This window comes from Mesocricetus auratus, unplaced genomic scaffold (genome assembly GCF_017639785.1).
Source record: "Mesocricetus auratus isolate SY011 unplaced genomic scaffold, BCM_Maur_2.0 Super-Scaffold_100013, whole genome shotgun sequence".
Lineage (NCBI taxonomy): Eukaryota > Metazoa > Chordata > Mammalia > Rodentia > Cricetidae > Mesocricetus > Mesocricetus auratus.
Genome location: NW_024429196.1, coordinates 82019171 through 82045078, shown reverse-complemented (window position 1 = coordinate 82045078; position 25908 = coordinate 82019171). Strand labels below are relative to the sequence as shown.

At 50.5% G+C, this 25908-nt stretch overlaps 1 protein-coding gene and 1 long non-coding RNA gene across 5 annotated transcripts in view; one reads left to right on the top strand and one right to left on the bottom strand.

Annotated features, from left to right (window-relative positions):
- Window positions 1-1153: 1153 nt before the first annotated feature.
- On the bottom strand, window positions 1154-6085 carry LOC110342479. The gene is made up of 3 exons (XR_005881034.1): window positions 5812-6085; window positions 2479-2572; window positions 1154-1909 (listed from the first exon to the last, which is right to left on the bottom strand). It is a non-coding gene; the product is annotated as an uncharacterized LOC110342479 (long non-coding RNA).
- The window catches only part of Ptch1 (patched 1), a 69556-nt gene continuing 49178 nt past the window's right edge, over window positions 5531-25908 (top strand). The window contains exons 1-2 of one of the 4 annotated variants that reach the window (XM_040756135.1): window positions 5531-5876; window positions 15199-15391. In XM_040756135.1, the coding sequence (XP_040612069.1) occupies window positions 5874-5876; window positions 15199-15391 (196 nt within the window). In that variant the 5' untranslated portion in view covers window positions 5531-5873. Of the gene's footprint in view, window positions 5877-12480; window positions 13597-14321; window positions 14516-15198; window positions 15392-15918; window positions 15985-25908 lie in introns of those variants that run through there. The other 3 variants (XM_040756134.1, XM_040756137.1, XM_040756136.1) reach the window with 3 other exon arrangements.

The following is a 25908-nucleotide window of genomic DNA, read 5'->3' as shown; positions in this document are numbered from 1 at the left end:
CTGGATATGGCATCTAAAGTGTTTAATAAAAAAGCTTCCTATTTGGAGTACAACAGCTCCACATGGAGTGTGGTGATGCTAACCACTGGGGAAAACTGTCCCACGCCTCACTTGTTCCCAGGGCTCTGATCCAAATTGTGGACTCTGTTGGGTGGACTGCTCTATGCTGCCTGGCCAAAGCAAGGTCAGTTTTCCCAAGCTGCTTCTCCACAGGAAAATCAGACCTGGGTCTATGCTCTGGCAGCCAAGGGTCTATGCTGCTCCATGTGCCAGCCAGGATGGCCCTGTAACAGGTAGGGACTGAGGGATGAAGGGAAAACCTGGTGGCCAGTGTCCGCTTTGATGTATCAAATAGACATCTCAGCCATTTGTCCCAAGTTTGAAACCTAACAGTCTGTAGGAGCATTTTACCTACACACGGTTGTTTTATAATGAAAAAACCTTAAACGTACACTGGAGGTGTAATCATTTTACCACGAGCAACCGTGCATGTCTGCAGCACAAATTCTAATTGTTCTTAATAATAAAAACTCAGAATCAGATATTGGGATTAAAGCTGAAGATCAGAGAGGCAAAGTGGCCAGTCACCAGAGAGTTCTCACCTCTACTAGTGCTCAGGCCGAAAGGGCAATCCTGTCCTCAGACTGCCTAGCTTGCCATGAGCTCCTGTCTCCTCCTGCCTTATATTCCTCTCTCCACCCAGCCAAATCACTTCCTGTCTCCACCTCCTTAGTGCTGGGATTAAAGGTGTGGGAATCCCAAACGCTGGGATCACCTTTGTGTGAGCTTTGTTTCCCTTTTAGACAGATTCAAACACATGTAACCCAGGGTGGCCTTGAACTAACAGATCTGTCTGCCTCTGTCACCCAAGTGCTGGAATTAAGGGTGTGCACCACCACTGCCTTATGGCTGACTAGTGTGGCCAGCTTTGCACTCTGATCTTCAGGCAAGCTTTATTTGTTAGTTCATCAACAAAATAACCACACATGCCCACACCTAGATCCTACCCTGAACATTTTCATATATAATCGCTTTAGAAAAATTATTTAAAAAATACTCATGCCCCCCACCCCAAAAAAACAAAAGCCAAAAAAAGTCAGGCGGTAGTGGCGCACGTCTTTAATCCCAGCATTCGGGAGGCAGAGGCGGGAGGATCTCTGTGAGTTCGAGGCCAGCCTGGTCTACAAAGTGAGTTCCAGGACCACCTCCTCCAAAGCAATACAGAGAAAACCCTGTCTCGAAAATCAAAAATCAAAACCAAGAAAAATATTTATGCCCATGTCTGAAATTATGATTCTACAGAACTTGGATGGGGAGGGTGATGGTGAATAATTAATTTTCGCATATATATGTGTGTATATATACATATGTAATTTTGGGGTTTAAAATGTTGTGCTGGGTGCCCGGAGCCTTTTTTTTTTTTTTTAATAACCAGCATTCCTAGAGAATGTATTAGCTTTTCGAAAGTGTGTATGGTTTTCTAGGAGATGGTGGGACAGGCCTTCAGCCTCATGCTGGAGTTACAGGCATATGCCACTAGGCTCAGTTGATGCTGTACTGTGTGCAGATCGGAGTCAGGCTTTGTTCATGCTAGGCAAGCACCCATCCACTGAGTCACATTTCTAGCCCCACTGGCTTCTTCTTGCTTTGAAATTACCGCGGGATTCTTTCGCCTACTGCAAATGCCTTCCTCCTCTTCAGCATCGAGGTTCCATGGAGCCTTCGCTTTATGTGACCCCAGGATTCTCTCCACTCCCTCCTTTCCAAGCTACTTGTCTTAGATTTTCTATTCACACCACACCATGGCTTTGTCAGTTGGCAATCTTGTTTTCCTTCTTTTTGTCCTTGTTGTCTAAGCAATTTCCTTCAGTCTTTCAATGCATCTTCTGGTCGATCAGTGGTTCATTTCCTGTGTTTGAACCAAACACATTCACTCTTAAACATTCCTTATCTACCCCTCTGGTCCTCAAAGACTTCATTCTACTGGTTGACTTAGCTGCCAATGGTTATCTTTTTCACAGGGAAGAGGCTGGTCTGTGGGGGGGAGGGGAGCCTCTGGAACAGTCACTATGGAGTTGGGATCCCTGTATTGATCAAGAGTACTTGCAGGAAAGCTTGAGAACCTGCCTGCCTAAGGCCAGTTTCAATGGAAGGCCACGCCCAAAGTGAGGTCTGTATGGTAACAGCTACCAGCTCAGGGCCAGAGTGGCATCCACCCTGGTATGAAGAGTCTCCCAAGTGTGGGCAAATGTCTCTTTAGGAACCTATTATTCACGTGAAAGCTTCCCAGGTGTCAGAGCTACTTGTGGGGACAAAGGAAAGGACATGCCTAGGCAGAAAATGTGGACATGTGGACATGAATGCATACAGGGCAGCAACATCTCAAGTGCCTAGATATTCAAGACAGGCAGAGGTGGGACCATTTTGCCGAGTGAGCGGAGGGGCTTGGTTGTGCCTCTGCATGGTTGGTTTCCATACCTGCTTCAAAAGCCTTTCTTCTCTGATGTCTTCAGTCTCCATCTGGCCTCCCCTCTGAAATCTTCACTTTGGGAATTATTCCTCTGGGTATGTCCTAAAAAAAAAAAAACCAAGTTAACCTGTACTACCTAGTAGCTCCTCAGCCATTAACACCTCCATGCCAATTGCTTATCAGTCCAGACAAAGCCAGAGTTAAGCAGTGCTGTCTGGTAGCCTTGTCAGTCATTAACACCTCCATGCCAAATGGTTTGTCAGACTGTGTGGCTCTGAAACTGGTTTTGTGGAAGGGATAGGGCATGAGCAATGTCAAAAAACTGAAGTAGCCATTTGATGGGAATAGCCCCTTTGCTGGAGTCCCTGAAATGTCAAAAAGTAACACATGAGGGAACTGCAGGCAACATTGCTCTTTAACAATGCTACTAAATACTTTGAACATCCAGTGGGTGGAGGAGAGGTACAGACTTGGGAAATTTTGCAAAGAAGAGGGCAGGCTGCTTTAGGAGAGGTTGTCTGTGCCCCCCCCCCCACGTTTTCACTTCCAGCACTGAAAGCTTGCTCCTTCCTGTCTCACTATGCTGTTCTCGCCCAGTTTTAAGTATTTGTCCTGAAAACATTCTTTCCAGACTTTAAGGTCAGGAACTAAAATATGAACACGGGTGAGGGGCTTGTTTTCACTAAGGCCGAGGAGCACTGCGTCTCCCCTTCCATACTCCCAATGGGGATGATTTGATGCAAGGTCAGTGAGTGTCCCTCATTGTCTGGGCCTCTTCCAAGCCCCGTACTGAATTCTGTTACTTTGCAGATTTGAGCGCCAAAGGAAGGTCCAGCATTACACAAACTGCTAAGACATCTGCGGCCCTCCAAAGGAGTGTCCACCCTTGTCAGCCTTGATCAAAAATTCAAAAGGGACGAGTTGTAGCCACACGTGCTACAAAGGAGGCCTTCCTTTTAACTAGAAAATGCCAACTTCGTAAGGCCTCTGGGAACTCTCCCACCTAACTGACAGCTGTTGCTAGAGGGAATCCAAACGTCCCTTTGCATAGCTTTCTTTTCTTACCTCCTTGCTCTTTCATAGTCTAGATAACTCTGTTTGTGGAGACGTAGCTATTTTCCCAGAAGTCCTCCCATACTTGCAGATTAAGAGAGGGTCTCTAGATATGCTGCAAAGGGAGGTGCTGATGTGGAATCCCTCTCCCTCCTCCCCCCCACCTTTTCTATTCCCCCTTTTCTTACTTCTTGCCTCTTTCTTTTTTTTTTCTTCTCTCTCCCCAATCCTTCCTTCCTCTGTCCCCTTCCTTTTCTTCTCTTTCTCCCCTTCTTTGCTTTTTCCTTCCTCTTTCCCTCTCCCCTCCCCTTTCCCTCCTCCTCTCCTCCTCCTCCTCCTCCTCCTCTTCTTCTTCTTCTTCTTCTTCTTCTTCTTCTTCTTCCTTCTCCTTCTCCTTCTTCTTCTTCTTCTTCTTCTTCTTCTTCTTCTTCTTCTTCTTCTTCTTCTTCTTCTTCTTCTTCTTCTTCTGTCTCCCTGTCTCCTTCCCTCCCTTCCTTACTTTCCTCCATCCTTTCTTTTCTTCAGTCATGACTCAGAATCCAGCGTTTGGCTGACACTCATTCTGACTGAAGTCCGTTGGCATGAAACCTATTCAATTTGCAGTTTTGTCCAGCATTCTGATGCTTAACTACTTAAAGCTCTTCAAGTGTGAACATTCTGGGAACTCAAATGACCCTATTAAAGATGATCATCTTGTGGGGAGGGATAAATGGTAACTCCTGGGATTATTATTATTGTTATTATTATTATTATTTAATAACTCGTGGGCTTGGGCATGTCCCCACACACACACCTAATCACAGTCAGCTAGAATGAAGGCCCATAGGCCGGCTTTGGGGGCTGGGATGTGGCTTGGTGGTGGAGGTTTGCCTGCCTAGCATGCACAGTGTTGGTCAGGCGGCTCTGCTGGAAGACCAACTAGTGAATTCTTGATAGTGTGCACCTTGACCCCCTTGCCTTCTCATCTATAATTCACCTTTATAATGTAGTCCATTTAAAAATGGCATCTCCCAGCTACATATGAAGCAGGGTGTACTTAGCAGTTTAACAGATACATGCAACTCCTTCCTCAATAGGCCCTTGGGATTCAAGGAGAGAGGCCCAGCAGGACCCATCAGCACCTCCACCCCAAACCAATCACCAGAGGTTACCAGGTACGGGAAGGCAGCGTGGGTGGGATCATTTGGGTGGTATCCCCCTCCCCCCCCCGTAATTGGAGGGGGAAGGAAGCAAATATCAATTAGGATCCCTCTGCCAGTTTCCCAGTTTGAATTCCAAAGAGCCCCACCTTGGTGTCTTCAGAAGTAGTGGGTTCACTGATCAGTCAACAAAAAACAAATAAAACAACCAAGCTCACTGCTCCCCCCACCCCACCCCCGCAACCCAGTACCCACATAGGTCTCCTTTCCCAGGAAACCTCTATGATATGCCCACGACCCTGCTATGTGCCTGGGGATTGTCAACTGGACTGCTGACAGCTTCTCAGCGCTTTGTGGGAACGCGAGCAGGCGGGGGGGGTAAAGGTGCTGTCTTTTGGAATCACCACACACACATACATCTTTGCAGACTGTGGGGATGCTAAAACACACTTCCTCGCTCGCCACCCCCCCCCCACATCCTCCTCAGTCCAGGGTTCTGGAACCGTGGCCAAAAGGAACACAGCCACTCTGATGGTGGTTGGGGGGTTGGGGGAGGGTGCCGCCGGCTGGCGGCGAAGAGGGCCGAGGACCCCCCGCACTGAGGCCGCGGGGGGCGTGCGGGGGGGGGGCGGCCAGGGCTCGCCCGGGCTCGCCGGGCCGGGCGCCTCCCAGGACGGCGGGGAGGGCAGCCTGTTTACCCAGGAGGGCTGCACTGATAGCACGTTTCTCCAGTTTACTTTGCCTTCCTTGGGTTTATTGTAAAGGGGTAAAGTTTTCGGGTCCGTCACGTGACCCTGACAGGTCCTGCCTATGGCGCGGCAGACCACCCACGCCGAGGGCCATGGACCTGCTTAATAGAAACAGGCTTGTAATTGTGAGTCCGCGCCGCACTCCACCGAAAGCCTGCGGCGGCCCCGCGCGCCGGGGTTTTTACACTTTCCGTTCCTTTTGTAAAGACGGAGGAGGAGGAGGAGGAGGAGAGGACGAAGACGAAGACGAGGACCGGGGAAAGAGACGGCGACAGGGCAGACAAAGAGACCCGCGGCGACAGGGCCCCGGGGAGACGAAGGGGGACAGGGAGAAGACAGAGCCGCGCAGCAACAGCCAAGGGGGGGCCCCGGGAAATTAATAAAAGGAGTTGATGTGAACCTCACGGCCAGCGTCTGCGCCATCGGCAGCTGCTGCGCTCCGGCCAGGGGCTGAGGCCGGCTATGGTGAGTGCGTCGTGCCCCCGGGGACTCCTCGCGCCTAGCCCTGGCCCCTGGGCCGGCGAGGAGGGCGGGCGGCCGGGAGGCTGCAGCTCCGCGGTGCAGGATCGGGGTCCGCGTTCCCATGCTTGTCTGCAGCTCGCACGCCGGACCCCTGCCCCCAGGCCGATCCGGCAGGGAGGAGAGCTGGCTGTGGCGTGCGCGCGGGGGGTGGGGGGGTTGACTCGGGGGTGGTTCCCACGGAGGGGGTCGCCTGGGATCCTATTTGCACGCTTGAAAGGGTCGCCACCTTGGCTTCCGTTCTTCCTGCCGGGTGGTGACTACTGCCTGGCCAGCTCAGGCAGTGCGGCTGATGGAAGGGTTGGTGGAGAGAATGACAGCGCTGGGGGGGGAGGGCAGGGGGCTGCTCAAGGGAGCACGCTCGCCGCAGACGCTTTTCTGGGAGCTGGGGACGCCAACTGGAGGGGACCCGTGCACCCACACTTAATGCTGGCGGCGGCGCGCGCAGACACCTGGCCGAACGCGACACCTAGAGCGCAAGGAAGCGCCTTGTCAAAGCCGCGAGCTCTTCCCTGATGCAGTTCATGGGGAGAAAAGAGGCCAAGGGCGCTTTGAGTTCACCGCTGGGCATGGGTGGAGGAGAGGGGTGTGTGCTGACTCCTGTGCCTACGGAATCGGGCACTCTGGTGCCTGTCACCCATTAAAGAGGTGGGCGGGTGGCGCAGTGCCCAGAACGCTGTGTGGGGCCTCAGGGGAACCTCAAAGTAGGTCTTACTGACTCAGACCCTCACAGAATGAGTCGGTCCCAACACAGGGACCCTTCCGTTCCCAAAATCTGCTTTCGGTGACACGTGGTATGTCTTCATGTACTTAAGTCCATGTTTAAAATCTCTAGTGTGTTTCTGATGTCAGTGTGTGTCTCATAAGAGCCTCAAGGAGTCTTGTTCATGAACCACACCAGAGACCCGTGTTGTGTTGGACCCGGGTGAGACGGTCATCTTCCCTTTTTATCCTTCCTTCCTCCCCCGAAATTAGGTAGAAATAATAAACACCTTCACTGGGTGCCTCCAAATAGTTAATAATTGGACCACTGAGTTCTTGAACCACAATAGTCAATTTAATCGTTCTGTGTGTGTTCTGATTGTTTTTTCTTCTTTTGGCTCCAGTACTTCAACAAGCAATTAGTTGCCTCCACAAAGCAAGACAATGCTTTTTGGTGTCATCCTTTGTTACTGTAACTTATTATTTCTGGGTGGTTCTTCAAGATACATTGTTGCCTCAGGTGCATTGTGCCCTGTGTTGTAAAACAAGGGCCTTTCAATTGTGAATGTGTGTGTTCCAGTTGTCACCCAGCGTCCTTCCACTAGGCAATAAAATGCCTTTGAATCCATGATCTTTTTAAATTAAAATGTTGAGCCAAGGTGACACCAATAGGCCCTACCATCTAAATACGCCAATTAGCTTTATCCTAAACTCATTGTGGGAAGTGTATCTAATTTCTGGCTATATATTTTTGTCATAATCTGACAAGCCGTTTGAACAGGAGTTTTAGCACCATTTGGAACAGTTTTGTGAAGAGGCTTTTAACAGATTGCTTTCGATTGTCTAGAGATACGAAATTTGTAAGATAAATATGGATTAAAATGCCCACCTTCCCTGTTCAGGCTCCCCGGCCTCCCCCAACACCTTTTATTTTCTGCAGCCTCTGCCGCAGTGTATAATGCCCCATTGAGACATGTAGGCGTGATGTGTAAACCGGATTAGGAGTATGAAAGAAAGACACACAATAAGCTGGAATTGTTTTACTTCCCTTTCATTTCTCATGCCTATATCTCTAATAAATTTGCTCCAGCAGTGGGTCAAAGGGATCATGTTGCTTAGCTTCTTTTTCACACAGGACCCAAAGGCAGGGAGCATTGAAACGGACTGTGTGCTTTCTGCCAGAGTCAGAGCAGGGTACAGATATATTAGACAGGGAGGTAGGGATGTGATGGGAAAAGGGTGTGGGGGGGTGCTTGGGGTTTGAGTATTTCAAGAACACATCTGTACCCGTTAGAGTGGGAAAATGGTAGCAAATGAGATATGTAAAGTAGAGGGGGGAGGAATCAATGCAGGGAACTGTCAAACTCACTGAAGACTGCAGTTGGTGACATTCTTACCAAAAGAAATCAGCAGCTTTTTGGTACTGCATAAAGCTAATACTTCAAGTGTTTAAACCTGCAGTGACTGACCCCGGCATTTCTGGGACCTTCTGAGGATACCTCCTCTTGGTTATTCTCCCCAACCCCAGCTCACTGTAAGCCCCTGGGTCTGTGCTATGGACCTTTCATTTACTCCTTTGTGAGGTTGGGAGCAGCTTCCCATTAAAGGAGATCAGAGGTAATTAGCAGCATTATTTTGACAAGTTGGCTAGAGCAGTTCCCCTTCCTCCATCCTAGGGGGTGGGGTGGGGGAGTTGGTAAGGACAGGAAGCTGGAGGTAGAGAGAAGTGAGGGGAGTCAGGCCCAATGGTTTTACACTTTTGTGGCTTCTGAATCTTTCCTTTCCTCCTCTTTGAAACAGTTTAGGCTCCTTTTTTTTTTGCCATCTCCCTGTACAGTTGCTATAAACACACAGACTGCCACTGAGATGAAATAAGACGTCCCTGAGAATCAAGAAAATGGGGGTACGATGGTGGCATACTGGCTTAAGACTTAATTCTTATTCAAAATGCCTTTGAACTTTCCGGGTTCTTGCCTAACACTCATGTCCTGTACCCCTGTAATGCCCATTCACACATAGAACACCACATCCTCCTCCCTCTATCCTACCCTTGTAACATCCATACGTAGAATATATCACACCCCCTTCCTCACTGCGTCCCATCCCCGCAACAAGACTATTGCAGGATTTTGGTATCATATTTGCAATTCTTTGAATTTCTGGAAGACTATTAAAACTTGATGGGGGAAATTACGACTAAATCTATGGTCGAATGGCTGGAACATCTTTGTCCCTTTATTCATTTATGTGGATCTTAAAGATTCACTTAGTTTCATCTGGGAAGCCAGTGAAAAGTTAAATCTCAGCAAGTCTGGCACCCATAACTTTGCACCATTGCAACGTTCCAACAACAGGAGGCAGATGTTTTATCTCAAGTGTCATCTCAGCACTTGGGCAATCTGATGTCATTTTTGAGATGTGTGTGGCATGGCTATGGATAGCTAAAGCACTGGAACAGGGAGGGGGAGAAGACAGTAAGGGAATCCAGAGCTCTGAAGGAATCTATTATGGAGTCTACAGTCCTGGATCGTGATGGAGAGAGAGAGAGAGAGAAAAAAAAAAGACAATTTATGTCTTCAGTTGAACTTGAGTTGAAAGAGGGAATGGTCACTCAACTCTGGCTTCACAGTGGCTGGGCAATTCCTGCTGGTCAAAGGCCCTAAATTCTCAGTTATTTGGGGAGCCACCAGGCAGAAAGACCCTTAAAGGGACTGAACTGCCAACAAGACACCTTAGCAGGCCTGGCTTCCTCCATTCTGCCTCTCAGGTCTGTGGAATCCTTGCGGTTAGCTGGAAGTTAACAAACCCGGTGTGGCTCAGCGGCCCCCTGCACAGGGCATGCATATTAAAGCCGACAATGCTTACAAATGTAAATAAGGGTAGATTGATTAGGAACAACATTATCGCTGGGAATGTCACACTCACATGCATCAGCAATGAGGCAAATTGGGGGCAGCCTCGGCCCTGACCACCCAAGTCGAGCAGCCTTTTTAGACTGGCTCCTCTTCCCTTTCTTAAAACGTTACAGAAACAAGGCCAATTAGATCCCCAAAGTAATTCATCTCTATGAAAAAAGCAGACCACAGGGGAAGCGGCGGGTGGGGGCTGGGGAGATTAAGATAGCGCTTGTTAGAGAGCCTGGGGATTGCGTCCTGAAACCCACGGGTAGAGTTTACAGGTCAGGACCATTGTCTGGATGCTGAAAAGTTAACCTATCAAACAGCGGGCGAGGGGTTGCAGAGCGCTGCAAACCTCAGGGTTCCATGTTCAAAACGTTTAAGAATTAAGTCAAACCGAGAGAAAAGCGTCCGAGTGGAAGAGGCTTTGCATAGCTAGACTATAGCTTCATCCTAGATCCCAGAGTCTAAACAGCTATACTGCAACCAAAGAAGCAAAAACCTTGGCGCGGGGTGGGGGTGGGGGTGGGCAGAAGATACTTAGGAGTAAAAATATTGTAAGGAATTTAAAAGACAGCTTTCATAGAGCTATGTGATTACCTGCCTGCCATACTTGGAGCCAGCTTCAAATTTAAAATCAGGCTGACCTTTGAACTTGGGGTGTCACCCTCAGGTTTTTAGAAAACAATCCAATTTCCAAGAGCACGAAATATGAAAGCTAAAGTAGCCGTCCAGCCTTTTCTGCTTCATGCTGATAACCAAACTGTCAGAGAGAAGGGTTTTACTCCCAGGCTTAACAGCTCTGCTTCCAGCGCTCTGCTCTCTGTTAAGGTAGTGTCCTTCCCCTCACCCTGCCATGCCTTCCCTGCAGGATTTTTCAGCTTCACTTCCGAAAGTCAGTCGTTGGAAAATCACGTGCTCCCTGATGTTAGGAATTTTGAATTTCAGCGCTGCCCCCAGGTCCTTTTCCTTATCCCGTGAACAACCCCCCCCCCCCCAACGCTTCTACTCGGTCACTGTTCTCTCAAATTCACCACCCGGCTTCAGGAACCGCATAGGTTTTGTGGGTTTGGGACTCGGGATGGCTAAGAATCCTAGGGAAGCCCTGAAGGTGATAAGGATAAAGGGGAAGGCAGGCTAGGCAGTGACGAGGGACTGCAACGCGGTGGGAAGGGAAGTTCCCCCCACCCCACCCCCGAGCCGCGTGCACCGCCGGTGGCCGCGCACCCCTGCGCGGCCCCTGCCTAGCCGCTGCCTGCGCCGCTGAATGGAAGGGCCGGAGCGCAGCCATTGGCCGTCAGCAGGGAGGCCGTGCGCGCATTGGGCAGCACGAGGGGGCCGGGCCGCCTTCAGGAATGTACTACGGCGTGTCCGGCACGTCTGTCCGCGCCGGCCAAGCGCGCACACCGTTCAGGGCCCGGGAAGGCGGTGTGTACCGCATTAAGGCGCGCAACCCCAGCGGGCCGACTCGGTTACCTGCTGCGCCCGCGCCCGGCGCAGGCCCCAGACCGGAGCGCGCGTGCGCGTGAGCGCTAAACGCGTGAGCGCGGACGGGCCTCTGGGTCTGGGTCACGTGGCAAAGCAGGCTCCGCCTTCTCCCCCGCTCCTCCCCCTTTCCCTCCATCTGGGTTTCTTTCTTTCCTTTTCTTTCTTCTTATTTTTTTTTTCAATGAACACACACCGTGTGCATCTTAAAGCCACAGTGCCCCATTTCACGGCTGCGGTTGGCTTCTCACTACTCCAGTTCCCTCTGCAGTTCAAGTGGGAAAAGAAATATAATCGGACGCAGCAGAAAACAGTGCTTCTGGGTCTGGTGTCTACAGTAGGGAGGAACTTGAAAACTTATTGGAGAATGGAATGTGCTTTCTTAAGTGTTTTTTTTTCCCCTTAAAGAGCATAGTTGTGTAGACAGTTTAATTTGTCGCTGGCTCCAGGACTCTTTCTGCCCCCCCCCCCGCGAAGGTCGCATGATTTTTGTTCAACGTAAAGCGTATCCCCGGGATGTCTTGGTGACACTGGAAGCAATATCGGGCCAAACCCTCGCGATCTGTGCACAATTTGTTTCAAATGAATCCGACATCAAAGCCTTTATTCTCTCCTACGTCACACTATTAAATATTACAGGATGCATACCGAGTTTTATTTTTTAAAGCCTAAAATTGACTTTAAGAATGTGATTAACTGAAAGTGGGGGGTCCAGATGAAACCCAAATAATTCGGAAATCTCTCAATTCCATTTCCCTGGGCTGTTGAGATTGATATCTATATACGTAGATACATAGATTAAAGATTCAAATTTTAAAAGCCTCTGCTTCCACGAGACTATGTGTCTGGGTTCTCTTTACAAACTCAAATTGGACTGAGCCGTTGTGTATGGTTTTTTTTTTTTTTTTTTTGCGGAGGGGCAGTGCTAGGGGATTTTTTTTAAAGGGTGGCTTTTCCCAACATCCTCACTCGCCTCTTTAACTTTCCATTTTGTTTATCTTAATACGAGGCGTTGTTCCCTGCGAGAGTCTAAGTCTTGCCTTTGGTTATAAAAGAAAAGAGGAGGAAAAAAAATTGGCACACACGGGCGCACTATCCACCGCCCTGTCATTATTGGTGCAGGCCTGGGAAGGCCTGGGAATTCAAGGCAGACCTCCCAGTATTTGCTGCAGCTTGAGGCCAAAGTGTCTCTAAAAGGGTTTTTTCTTTGAGGCATCTCAGAAATTGTTTAAGCGCTTAAAAAAAATACTACATATCCCCCGTGTCTATCGCGAGGCAAATGCTCCTGTATGTGTGAACCGTGTGCGTGTGTGTGTGTTTGCGCGCGCGCTCGCAAAAGACGTCTCACAAAAAGAAGACACTGTTGAAAAGAAAAGAAATAAGAAAGAAAGGAGGGGGGAGCATTCCTTAATGGAAGTATTGCATGAGAGAAGGTTGGCGCTGAGCGAGTCCCCCCCCCAACCCCCAGCCGGGGATGCACACACGGGGGTTGCCTACCTGGGTGGTCTCTCTACTTTGGTGAGCTGTTGCTAAGCAGCTAATAATAGTCATGTTTGCTGAGTAATTTCTGCCCTCCGTGAGCCAATCGCGTCGCAGAAACCCAAGCCATCTGACAGCCCCGGGGGCGGGAGTTCCAGCCTTTTTCTCTTTCGCTCGCTCTCTCCCCCTCCACCCCCTCCCCTCCTCCTCCTCTTTCTCCAAATGGAGAGAGTTCTTTTTTTTCTTCTTCCATCTCATCTATTGAGTCAAGGAGCTGCTGCGGCCGCTGCCCGCTGCACACACACAGAGCGGAGTCCCCAGGTCCCGGGAGCGAGAGAGGCGCGCGGCGCGGGGGCAGAATGGTCCAGCGGGTCGGTGAGGAGAACAAGAAAGCAGAGTCCGGGACCGAGCAGCCACCGCGAACCAAGCAGTCTGAAAACGAGCAGCCGCTTCAGAAGCCGCCACCACCAACCTCAGCCGCAGCAGCAGCAGCAGCAGCAGCGGGAGCAGCCGCTGCCCCGGCCCGGCATCGCTGAGACCCTCCGGGCACCGTCGCGTCGCCGGCAGCGGGCGCCGAAGGAGCCAGAGCGAGTGGCGGGGGTCTGCGCGCGCCTTCTGCCGTGAAGGGGTTGCGGCGCGGGGCGGGGACGTCTGGGGGGACTTGGGGACCGCGAGGCGCGCCCTGGAAGCGCCGGCTCTCGCCTTCCCGCGAGCTGGATGTGGGCAGCGGCGGCCGCAGAGACCTCGGGACTCACGCGCAATGTGGCAATGGAAGGCGCAGGGTCTGAGTCCCCGGCATCGGCCACGGCCGCAGCACCCGCAGTGCCCGCCGTGTGAGCGGCAGCAGCGGGTCTGTCACCCGGAGCCGGAGTCCCCGGCGGCCAGCAGCGTCCTCGCGAGCCGAGCGCCCAGGCGCGCCCGGAGCCCGCGGCGGCGGCGGCAACATGGCCTCGGCTGGTAACGCCGCCGGGGCCCTGGGCAGGCAGGCCGGCGGCGGGAGGCGCAGACGGACCGGGGGACCGCACCGCCCCGCGCCGGACCGGGACTATCTGCACCGGCCCAGCTACTGCGACGCCGCCTTCGCTCTGGAGCAGATTTCCAAGGTGCATGTCTGTTCCCTCCTCCTTTTCCACTCTTTCCTCTTCTTCCTCGTTGGGATTCCTGCCACACACGCACACAGACACCCTCCTGAGAAAGCTGAAGACAAGTGAAGGTTGAAAATTTCAAACCCTCCCTCCGGACTTCGGAGGAAAGGGCTGTCTGAGGTCCGCAGGGGGTGGAGGGGTGCGTGCGTGCGTGTGTGTGTGCGTGTGTGGTGTGTGGTGTGTGCGCGCGCACACGCCCTCCCTGGTGTGCCTTTTCCGGAGCTTTGGAAACCGTCCTGAGTGGACCACCTCCAGGGCGGCCGCAGTGCAGCACTGCCCCCGGCCTCAGCGCCCTTCACCCGCGCCCCTGCCCTCGGTTGCACCGTAAACCTCCGCGTTGCCACATTTCTTAACCTCTTCGTGGGGGAGGCGGAGTGGAGAGAGGCGGAGAGAGGCAGAGGGGAGGGAGCCAAAGTAAAGGTGGTTTCCTTTTTTGGCAGCCGGTTCTGCTTTCGTTGTGCTTGAAATCTCTGCTCCCTTAAAAATTATTCTCGGGAGAGGACGTCCCCTCTCTTCCAGGGTTTGGGCCGCCTCTTCTCCCAGCCTGCCGGGGAGAGGGGCAGTTGTAAACAAGTTGCCACCTTAAATCTTCGGTGCTGGTGTGCGGAACGGCCGGGTTCATTGTGTTTACGAGGCTGGCTGAAATGTGTGGAATCCGGGGAAGGCGAGCACCTAGCCTGGGGCCCGCCGGGGCCCTGGCCAGCACCAGGGCTCAGCCATCCCGACAGCAGCCTGCGCCCAGCCAGGACCCCCGCCGGCGCCAGCCTGGGCCTCTTCCCTGTATACTCGGCTGTATTTTTTTTTAAAGATTTCACCAAGAGGGAGTGGGAAAGGAGGGAAAGATCCTTATGGCCGCCCTCTTCAGAGCACAAATAGTGTAAGTTTGCAGATGGCTGCCGCACTTCCTAACCGAGCTCCCTCGGAGTCTCCCAAGGCCGTGGAAAAGTGTGTGGAGTGAGCTCTGGCTGCCGGGCTCACCACGTGGACCCCCGCGTGCAGCCACCCGCCAGGCCGGGGTCCAGATGGGCCACGGTAGCTGTATATTGTCCCTAAGTGCGCTTGCGCTCTTCACCCGCCCTCCCGGGTACCCGAGGAGGCCGAAGGCTGGAGCAGGGTTTAGGGCAAGGAGTTGGGGGTGGGGGGGAGAGTCCTGGCCTGGTGGTTTGAGTGTTGGGCTTCTCTGCTGGGATCACTCAGGCCCTCCCTCTCTCCAGGTCCTCGATAGTAGTGCCTGATTGCCGTTGGCGGCTCCTCTGTTAGCCTCTCTGCCCAGCACCCCAAGTCTCTTTCAGGGATAGTGCTCAGGCCATGCGTGGGGATACCCCGTGGTACCTAGAGTGCAGTTCCCACGCTGCAGCCTCGCTCTAATTTACAACCTAGTCCCCCACGCCCCCGGGGCTCCCTCTGACCAGTCCCTCTGACCAGTCCGGGTTCCAGCCCCGAGGGCGAGTCCCTGCGCCACGGCCGCCCACGCCCCCCACTGCTGGGGGGGATCCCCAGGCGGGTGTGCGCGGGTAGCGACTCCCGGACGTTCACTCCTCCCTTCTGCTTCGTCCCCAGGGGAAGGCTACTGGCCGGAAAGCACCGCTGTGGCTGAGAGCGAAGTTTCAGAGACTCTTATTTAAACTGGGTTGTTACATTCAAAAGAACTGCGGCAAGTTTTTGGTTGTGGGTCTCCTCATATTTGGAGCCTTCGCTGTGGGATTAAAGGCAGCTAATCTCGAGACCAACGTGGAGGAGCTGTGGGTGGAAGGTAAGAGACCCGGCGCCGCTGGCGCGTCCTCCGTCTCCCTTCCCTTTCCCTGCGTTTGATAAAGATATTTGCCAGCCTGCACCTAGAGCCTCAGCAGTGGCCAGCAAAAACCCCTGCCCGCACCAGGGGCGACTGTTTATTGTTTGCATGCCTGGCCTGCAGCCAGGCCCGCCCGACAAAGGCCTCGCTGTAATCTACTCGGGGCGCTGCGCCTTGCTAGGTGTGGTGGGAGAGAGTGGCGGGGGCGCGAGGCCCCTGCGCGGGACGGACCACTCGGCAGGGCCGAGGGGGGTGGTCCCTGAGGTCCGCCTGCACCGCCCGCCTGGCTCTGGCCAGGGTGCCAGCGGCCAGAGGAAGGCCTCTCGGATTTGGGCTTCTGGGATAGGCTTCCTTCCCTCCCCCACCCACCCACCGCGTTTGCCTAGAAAGGAGAGGGGGTGGAGGGCAAGGCCACCCCTCTAGCTGCAGGGAGTGTGCGCGCCCCCGGGGCGCGCGGGGGGGCGGGCGCCGCGCAGGCCTGCGGAGGCGGCCGCGTGTGTGGTCCTGTTTTTGGACAGCTTTCAACTCTGGGGGAAAAAAACATTTGTCTCAAGGTACAAAAAAAAAGGGGGGGGCGGTGGGGGATTGAAAAAAAATAGTAAAGCACAAACTGGAAAGCGTGTTTGCAAAGTAGATTAATGTTTCCTCGCGGGTGGGGACTTTTAAAATGGAATTATTCGGGGGGAGGCTGCGTTTGGCAGGCTTGCAAGAAAGAAATGTGTTTTTTTTTTTTTAAAGAATGCAGGTTTGATGGGAGGGGCGACGGGAGCTCCCCCTGGGGTGTGTGTGTGCCGGTCTTTTATCCACGTTCCTCGATTTGGGGGGGTTGGGGACCTGCTTTAGAAAAGGACTTGTAAATTGAAAATAGGTTCCCTCTACCCCATCACCATGGATGCTTTTACGTTCTTTGTGATCATAGGCTTTCTTTCTCCTTTTCTTCTTCTTCGTTGGTCGTTTCTCAGTTATCTCTTTGAAAAGTTTCAGTCCCTTGTTTGAAAACATTTTAGCCTCTGGCAAACCTGGTGCTTGTCTACTGTAAACCACCCAGGACAGAACTTGGAAACCGGAGTTTTTGAGTAATTCCTTAAGATGCTAACCTTCCAGAACCATTCCCCTTTCGGTGTTTTGCAAACCGGTGGTGGAGTATTTAGTTGAAAAGTGACAATTAAAATAATAAGTTGAAAAGTGACAATTAAAATAATAATCCAAATCGTTAAAAGCAGAACGCATTCCTGCCCTAAGTAGCTTGGTTAATGAATACAAAAAGTGTTTTGGATTGATTCCATTAGGTAATTTCCTCCACTTTGCTTCCTTGTCATTGGTAGTTCACGGAATAGTTTTATTGAGTACCCACTAGTCCCCTAGCAACAAATTTCCTGAGTTTCTATACTGTTCTAGGCACTGTGGTGTAGGAGATGCTGCCCAGGGCCCTGTGCTTCAGACTACTGGAATCCAGTGCATTTTCACTGGGTTTAGATTTACACTTGAACTGGTCCATGAAAGTTAAATTAGGAGAATAAAAGGCTTTAGTCTTGAGGCAAGCTGGGGTACCCAAGAGGCAAGAGGGTGTTGCAGTAGGAACAGGCCACTGCCTGAAAGACCCGGGGTAAGGTCCTAGGTGCAGGAACTGACCTGCAGGTCTGTAGTGTAGAAGTGGAGCTCGAGGATCCACAGTTGGATTTTTCTACACCGATGACCATGCAACGGTTTGGTTCTTAGTAGTTGGAGCAGTTTCTTCAAGAATGACAGGAGATTTATGAAGAGGGACTCTTAAGGGGGGGGGAGCACACCTGAGGCAGACACCCTGGCCTGCTTTTGGCATCTTGAGGCCCTCCTCCCCCCAGCTAGTGCAAGGAATAACTTGGGGTACCAGCATGCTAGGCCACGCCCCCTCCTCTGAGCCACATCCCCCAGCCTCAGGCTCAGAGGTCTTAGCTCCTTCCTGCTTTGGCATTTTAGTACAACTATTGGTTCTTGGGAACGCTTAATGCTTTTTTGGGCAACCACCATACTCCAGGTAGTGTGTGTTTGTTGCAAGCCTTAGAACTCAGTAAAGTACCTACTGCTTTATTTTTTTTAATAGCACAATCGTATACATGTGTATAATGTTCCCTTTAACAGCTGTTCTTTTTTTCAATCGAGAACCTCTCAAATAATGACCATGAGTGGTCATCTACGTTGCCATTGGTGTTCAAGTTTCCTACCATTGATTTAGGTCATTTAAGTCTGGTATTGCCTTGGCCTCCTTCATTTAATTTCTTGGTTGCCTTCTACAGGAAGCAAATTTCATGAGTTAAATTGGATGTGGTAAACCCAACGTCACAGTAACTACAAGTCTTGTTGATGACATATGGAAATTTAGTGTTACTCTGTGAGCCTTTGCTTTTAGGAATAAATTCCCAGTGGCCATGGGTGGCACTGGAGGCCAGCAAGTTACTGTGAGCAGTAGGCCCAAGTTTGGACTCCCATCTTTGCTTCGGTCTCCCAGATCATCGACTACCTGCTGCTTTCTTCAGGTTCTGGGTGTGATTACAGGAGCCGAGAGTTTGCTGTGCATACAGGCAAGATGAGGAGAGGTCCCTCATGTCCCCAGTTGAGCATCAGAAGCGAGGAAAGACAGATTGTAAGGGAAGAGGAGGACCGTTTAGAAAGGTCGCTATTTTTCCTATAAGTTGCCTGTGTGCTTGTGTGTGTGCTTGTGTATCCTGTCTGCCAAAATACGTATTTTCAATGCCACCAGAAAATTAAGGAATCTCCTCGACAGCCTTGACTTCATGGCTTAACATCCTGAAGAAACGTAGTCTCACCACAAAGATGAAGCCATTGTTTCCCTTCCTCCCTCCCCTCCCCCCCCCACACACCGCACACACCTCGTACATGCACACATAAGTGATAACTTTTTTTTTGCTTCTGTTAAGATGTTGGTTTAATGATTGCCCTTTGAGAAACTGCCCCATTATATGTGAGGTGCCAACCTGAACCTTAGGGCATTTTTTTTTTTTTTTGCATGTCACGGATGTCAACAAGAGCTTACTTGTGAATGGACCAAAAAGGTTTGGTAAAGAGCTTGGTGTAGTTGGGCACCTCGTGTCACAGAAACGTGGCGGCACATAAACACAGAGTCGGAAATTCTTTTTTTTTTTCTCTTTTTCTCAAGGACAGTATTTGGTTAGTGTGAGTTCTCTGTGCCTACTTTGGCACCAGGCACTCGTCCAAAACTCCTGAGAGAGAAAGGGTGATGACAAGTCTATAGATGAGTCAGTAGATGGTTAATTGCCAAGTAGTTAGGGAAATCAGTTGAGATTTCCAGGATGGTCCCAAGCTTGGGAAGGTGGAGGTGAAGGACATCCTAGGCAGAAGAAAGAGGACGGTGGAGGCTTAAAAAAATGTGTGTGTGTGTGTGTGTGTGTGTGGCCTTCAGTATTATCCTTCCAATGACAGAGTGAATGAAGTGGGGGTTGGGCATCTGGTGGCTTAGAAGTTCTGGGGGTGGGGGCGGGGTGGGGGGGATGCCATGTAGAGTGGCTGGGACCTGCAGGCTGTTTCTTGAAGATGCTGTCCTGGATCTGTGGTTCTTAATTAACTCCTGGTTTGAATTTGCTTCTCTGGGTGCTGATGGGAACTGTGTTTTTGTTTGTTTGTTTGTTGTTAAGCCATGCCTGTTTCCTCGGTGGCATTTCTGTTGACTTAGCCAATCTGCCCTCCTGCTCTCCTTAATATCTGCTTCCCTTTGCATACTCCCTCCCCCTCCAGCTCTCTTGTCACAAGTTTGTGTTGTCAAGGTACTCCTGTGACAGAATCTTCATTTATCTCCCTGGGATAAAAGCCTAGCCAGCGCCTGGCCCTCTTTTTCTGAAAAGGGCAACAACCTTGAAATGACTCCGTATTGCCCTGGTGTTTGATAATTCAGGGCTTTAAGGCCACGTATGGGGGTGGGGAGGGTGGGAGTTTATTAAAGAGGAATAGTAGATTTTTGCTTTCTTTAATTAAAAAAAGAGAATGCTTATTTGAAGGGCAGTCACACTCCCAAGTCTGTACCGTCTGTGTGTTTTGCACAGTTAGAGCCACCATCCTCCAATTCCTCAGCCTTGGCACTCTTACCCATATGGGTCTGTATAGCTCTCTCCGCTGTGAGAGGCACTGCACCCCGTAGGGTGTTCAGCAGGGGCCCCCAGATTCTCCAGCAGCACTGTCCTAGTCAGGTCAGCATATTCCCATTCATTGTTAGATGCCCCTACTGAGAACCACCGAGTTGGATGATAAATGCCTGGGTAGGAGACCTGTGCTTTGCCGGTCTAATTGGGTCTGCAAGGGGGCGCCACTGTGTGTATGTGTGTGTGTGTGTGTGTGTGTGTGTGTGTGTGCGCACGCGCGTGCGCACATTTTGATGAACAAGCGGTGGTTATCCAAAGAGCAACTACTGTACAAACAGGAAAGGTGCAGGCAAGTTGTTGGTTAAAAAAAAAAATGAATGACAAGTAAGAGCTGCCAATAACTGCCTGAAAAAATTAGCAGGTGGCTCAGGTGTTCATGGGGGGGGAGGGGCAGCTGGTGAGCCCTGAACCCATTTCTAAGGCTGCCCACTGTTCTCGACCCACCAAGAAGTTCGTTCATAAGCCAGTTTGGGTCATGGACTGTTTCAGATGCATCCAGCGCCGCTTGGAGCTTCCAGGAGATGACAGCTTCCAGATGTATGAGCCGCCTGGTCTCTGTGTTTAGGTTACGCACCACAGCTGATGCTGAGATTAATGCTGGCTGGAGAGCCTGGGAGATTGGTCTGCTTTCCACAATACCATGTTTATATTTCATTTGGATTTCTCCTTCCATGCTGACCTGCCTGTGACCCCTGGGGCCCTATCCACTTGGGGTGAGGTGGTACTTACTCGCTCTTGCTTAATTTCTCTTGCTGGGGGGTAATGAGGGGTCCCACATTCTGTAGAGAAAAAGGGGGGTTGGGGGCTAAGAGAGGGGCTTCTTGTGGCTGCCTCCAACACGGCGAGTGCCTGAGAGTGAGCCCCTGGAGCCTGTGCTCAGCCCAGGAGGTGATGTGTCAGGGCTCTGAAATACAAGATTTTAAAGTTATTTTGAAGGAGACCAGACTTCATGGGATCCATTATGCACAAAAGTCTTTTTATCTTTTGGCAACACTGGTTTTTTGACGGTTTAGGATTATCCCTAAAAATCATGGTGCCCCTAGGATTCTCATGTTCTACTGCTGTTACTTCCAGCATCCGCTACAGGGTTCCTGATTGGTTCCTCCCTTTCTCTTCCCTTCTGTCTCTTGTCACTGGCTCCTCCCTTCCTTGCTCCTCCCACTCACCCCTAAACTGCTCCAAGTTCATCTCCTTGCAAGTGGGTCAACTCTGAAGAGGTCTTTTCATCTGGTCAGTTAGGAAAGAGTTGGTAGATCTGTGTCCTTTTGAACCAGTGGTGTGAGACACTAGCTGCAGAGCCATGACACATTTTACTCTGGGGTGTGGTGGGGGTCCACCACTCTTTGGGTTCTGGCCAGCAGAGAAGAGTTGCTTTTCCTGTTGAGGATTCCTGACATTTTTGCAGACTTACGAGGTCACTTTAGGAACCACGGGCATGGTCTTTTCTGCGTGTATAAAATGGCCAAAATGTGTGACATAAGTCTTATCCGCGCCCCCCCCTCCTGTTGTGGCACATGACATGGGGGAGAGTTGAGCCCTGTAGCATCTCTGAGCTGCCGAGTGAGAAACAATTGGTGACATTTCCACCCAGGCAACCCCACATCAGCCTTTCCCTAGATGGAACACCCACCGGGAGCCAGTGGAAACGCATTTCTTTGATAGAGATAGAAGAGGACTGATTTTTCTTATCCAACTTTTGGCTGGCTGGGTACCCTTAGATGTTCCATTGTCACGAGAGAGCTGTGTTAACACCCCAGGGTTCAGAAGGTTCTGCTCGGGGAGGCAGTTCAGCATGGACAGAGGAAGAAGCTCTCAGAGTCTTCTCAGTGGGAACAGGTTTTGAATGCACAGATACAATCAGGATTGCCCTGGAAATTCATGCCCTCCTGTTCCTTTCTCTTGGCTGCCAATTTCTGGATTTGGGTTCCTTACTGTCCAAATCAGACTGTGGACCCTTATATAATATATAGACTGATATTCCCTTTATACTACATCTCTTTGCATTTTTCCCCCTACTTATCAGCATTTAAGTAGATTTGGCAGGGAAAAAAAGTAGCCTTCCTGGACAGTAAAATGCTGCCACTGACAAACTGCCTGAGTGTTGGGAGGTATGCAGGAGTCTACTGTCCAGGAAGTTGTATCCCATCCCTTGTACCTCAAGACTGGGTGGTGGGTTAGGGTGGTGGTTGGTGTTGGGGGATTTAATTGGAGTTTAGATCGTAGTTGGCAAAACAGCCGCCTTGTGTTAGGGAAACTGTTTGGTGGACTGTCAGGTACCTTCTAAACGAAGGGCAAGATTGTTGGGAGAGGTTCACTGTGAGAAGGCAGGGTCTTACTTGCAATCCAGAAGTCCAGGTGTAAATTGGCCTGAACAGTCCTGTGGGTCCCGTGGCACTGGTGTGTCGGAGGATGAGGCCAGCGAGAGCAGGCATATCACAGCACGTGCTTGCTTAGTGTCCCTCCTGTTGGGATAAACAGAAAGAGGCTGCTGCAGATGTGCTGAGTTGAGCAGCAGAGATGGTTTGCTGCTATTGATGAGACACGGACAGAAGAAAAAGCAAAGGAGCTGGAAATGGGCCCTTCAGTCGGTGTGCTTAAGGGCTTCTGGCTACTAGCTCAGGGATCCTGCCCAAAAACGCCAGATGTGTTACACAGTCAAGGATTGCAATGTAAACACTGCTCCGTGCCACAAGGCAGGGTGGTCCACCTCCTATTTAAGGAGAGCAGGAGACGCAGAGCAGGGTGTTGGCTATCTGTCCACTGAGCTCAGTGGTTCCCCTTGAGTTAGGGGCTGCGCAGTCAAGGTTTGGGAGGCGACAGACAGCATCTTAACTCCATAGAGGAGCAACTTGCCTTTTATACAGGGGGTTGGAGATGTGGCTCAGTAGGTAGTGCATGCGATTCCTAGCATTGCTCCCAAAACACTGAGTTCTAGCCCTACTGCTGCCAGAACAAACAAAAGTAGAATAGTGTGGGGGTTGGGGGCGAGTAGGAAGAAAGTCATGTTCTCCAAGAAGCATCCTTAAGTTACTGTGAACAGCGTTCTTGCCATCTGCTCTTAGTTAAATTGAAAGGTGAGGGGAAGCTAGGCCAAGATAGGCCAGCTCTCCAGCTCTCCTCAGGACCTCCTACAGTGTCAGAGGAAGCCTGCTGGGTTGTTGGTTCACCTTCTGGGTTTAAGCCCAAAATTTATCACGAGGCTGCTGCGATGGAGCCCTGGGAGGTGGCTCAAGATACCTTGCCAGATGCGTGACGTCCAAGTTTGCTGCACTTTCTAGAGGGAAATCCAGGATGCTGCAACTGGGCGTCTCTAGGTACTATCCACCCAGGTGTGTTTTTTTACAGTGCTGCAGATAGTTAAAAGTCAGAAAGTCTAGAGAGGCCACAGGGCATGTATTCAGCCTTTCTCAGAAGGACCAGACTCACGGTTAAGGAGGAAAACAAAACAAAACAAAAAACGCCAAGGAACATATTTTGTGAGTTAGGAGGAAATCGGATTTTGGCAATTGGTAAAATAAGTGCTCTAATATTTTCCTGACTTAAGAAAGCCATCCATAGCATGTTCAGTCCAGGAGCACTCCTTTAAGAAATGGTAATAGTAAAAACAGGAAATTTGAGATTACAGAAAATACAGGCTTCTTGACTCCCTGCCTCCCCCCACCCACCCCCTTGTCTGCCCATCTTCCCTACCCCCACCTTTTCCCTCCCACAACTCCTCAGTTTCCTTTACTCCTTTACTGGGAAACCAGAAACCATTACAAAATAGTTAACCATCACAAATGCCTCTGTTTAAATAGTCTAAGGAAGAAAAAAAAAACCAAAACATTTTTTTTCCCTAGGTGCCTAAGAGGTTATTTGTTTTTACCTGTTTCCCTATGGAAGGTCTCACACTGCTATAATTAGTTAAAAATAATGTCAAGTATAAAATGTGTCATTTTAATCTATATGTGGTCCAGAAAAGCATGTCTAATACCTTGCTCTGTTGCAACCAGAGCTTGCAATTTGAGAGACTCTGGACTAGGGCTACTCTCACTTGAGATTTGGGGGATAGGATGACCCCCTTTTTTTCTTCTTTTTCGTCTTCTTTTTTTTTTCTTAAAATAGGCTACAGTTTCACATGGGCTCCCCAAAGAAATCTCTCTCTCTTTTTGTTCCCCACGCCAATTGATTTATCATTTTGCTTGCAAGCAGATCCAGAATGTTAGGGCAAGAACACACTCACTTTTTTCTCGTAACTTTTTTGTTGCGGACCGAAACCAGTTGACTTGAATAAATTTTTCTGAGGCCTGAATGTAGCCAGCAACGTGGAAAAATCTTGCCATTCAGGGCCGTCTGAATGTACATTTCAGCCACACAGTAAGCTGCATTGGTAAGCACTGGACTGCTAAATACAACCATTTTTCGCAGCAGCGAGTTAGACAGGTGATTAGCATAATTAGCACGGCACAGCTATACATATGGTAATGTTGAGTGTGTAAGTGCCAGCTGCAGAGTAAAATTTATGTCAGGGGTCGGCAGGGCTGTGCGAAAGTATTGTGTCCCAGCTGCAGGTCAGGGCCGCCAAAGCTTACCTCCTTTTCTCTCGTTGGTGAATACGCCAAACAGAAGAGAAAGACAGAAATAGAACAGGTACCGCTTTGACGGAACAGCCCGGTTCTGTGCGGGAGGAACTGTTCTGTAACGTTGCACACACATACACATGCACGCTTGCAGAAGTCCCGTTGCTTTTTCTCTACAAGTGATGTTTACTTTCCAGCAGGTCTTCAATCGGTGGGTGCGTGGGGGGGGTAGGTGGGAAAATGGACCTGAGGGAAAGGGGAATTCCATGCACTGAGCTATATAAAGGGAGTTAAAAGTTTGTGGTTTTTGTCAATCTTTGACCTCATTCCCTGCTCTACTCTCCTACCCACATTGTTTCCCCCATATTAAGTGTGGGGAGAATTCCTTACTAGATGGGGACACTGTTTTCATCTTCAGGGAAAAGGGCTACCTTGAACATACGGAGTTTTGACCATAGGGCAAGGTTCCACTGATGAGATTCTGCCCCAAGTACTTGTCTGGCTAGGGAAAAGGGTGTGTGTGTGTATGTGTGTGTGTGTGTGTGTGTGTGTGTGTGTGTGAGAGAGAGAGAGAGAGAGAGAGAGAGAGTCCCCATCCCCATTGAGCAGCCACACTTCCTATCTGTAATCACTGTCAGACTTCACTAAGTTCTTACAGATAAAATTAGAAAGAGAAAAAGAAAAATCAAATCAAATAGGGTCCTTGCTTAAAAGAACAGCCCTGAATGGCTCACACTTTGAAATGCCTGTTGGGGAAACGCAGTGAGAGGGTATTTGTACATCTTCCACACCGAAGCATTTTTCCTCCTCTGTCCTTCCCTCCCCCACTTGTTTGGTTGGTGGCTGAAAGAAACGGTGGTGTTGACAGAATATAGTTCACACACCGCGCTGACCCGGTGATGGAACTTCCCCCTGGCACCAGGAGGTCCTTATGTGCTGGCCCCTAATCCAGCTAATCCCGGTGGCAACAAAATCATGAAAGTGGCCCCCAGTGCTGCCTGTCTCTCTCTCTGCATAGATGCACAGGGAAGGCCAGTGTGGCTTTTCCCAGAGGCCAGGGAGCCTGTCTGCCAAGGTGGGGACTACACACCCTCCTGCGTGCCTGCTCAACAAGAGGCTGGATACAGGCTTTCGGAAGTCTATGGAGAATGGACATGTCAGCTTCACTAAGATGGGTTCTTGTCATGGTCAGCAAATACTTGGGTTTTGAAGCTTTTCTATTTTTTTTTTTCTTATGTAGCTGAGGATGGCTTTGAACCTCTGACTCACAGGACCCATCAGGGCCAGCTTTGTATGTGCTAGGCAGACATACTCACTACCAACTGAGTGGTCCCAGCCCCTTTTATTATCTACTTATGTACTTTGGTGTTTTGAGACAGTCTTACTATATGGCCCTGACTGGCCTGGAACGACACACACACACACACACACACACACACACACACACACACACACACACACGTGTAGATCAGGTTGACCTTGAACTCACTGAGATCTGCCTGTTTCTGCCTCCCAAGTGCTGGGATTAAATGCATGCACCACTATGCCACGGGGCCCTTTTTATTATTACTATTATTATTTTTTAAAATTAAGAATTCAAGCCTCAACTGGATGCAGTTACTTGTGTTGGTTTCTGGTTCCACCACCTGGAGAAGCTGGAACTCCCTTCGTGCTTACTTTTCTGAATCAGACGACCTGTCTTGCGTTCAGGTGAGCCTAGCAAGCGCACATTGAGGAATGGAGGATGTGTCAGGCCGGGCCCTTT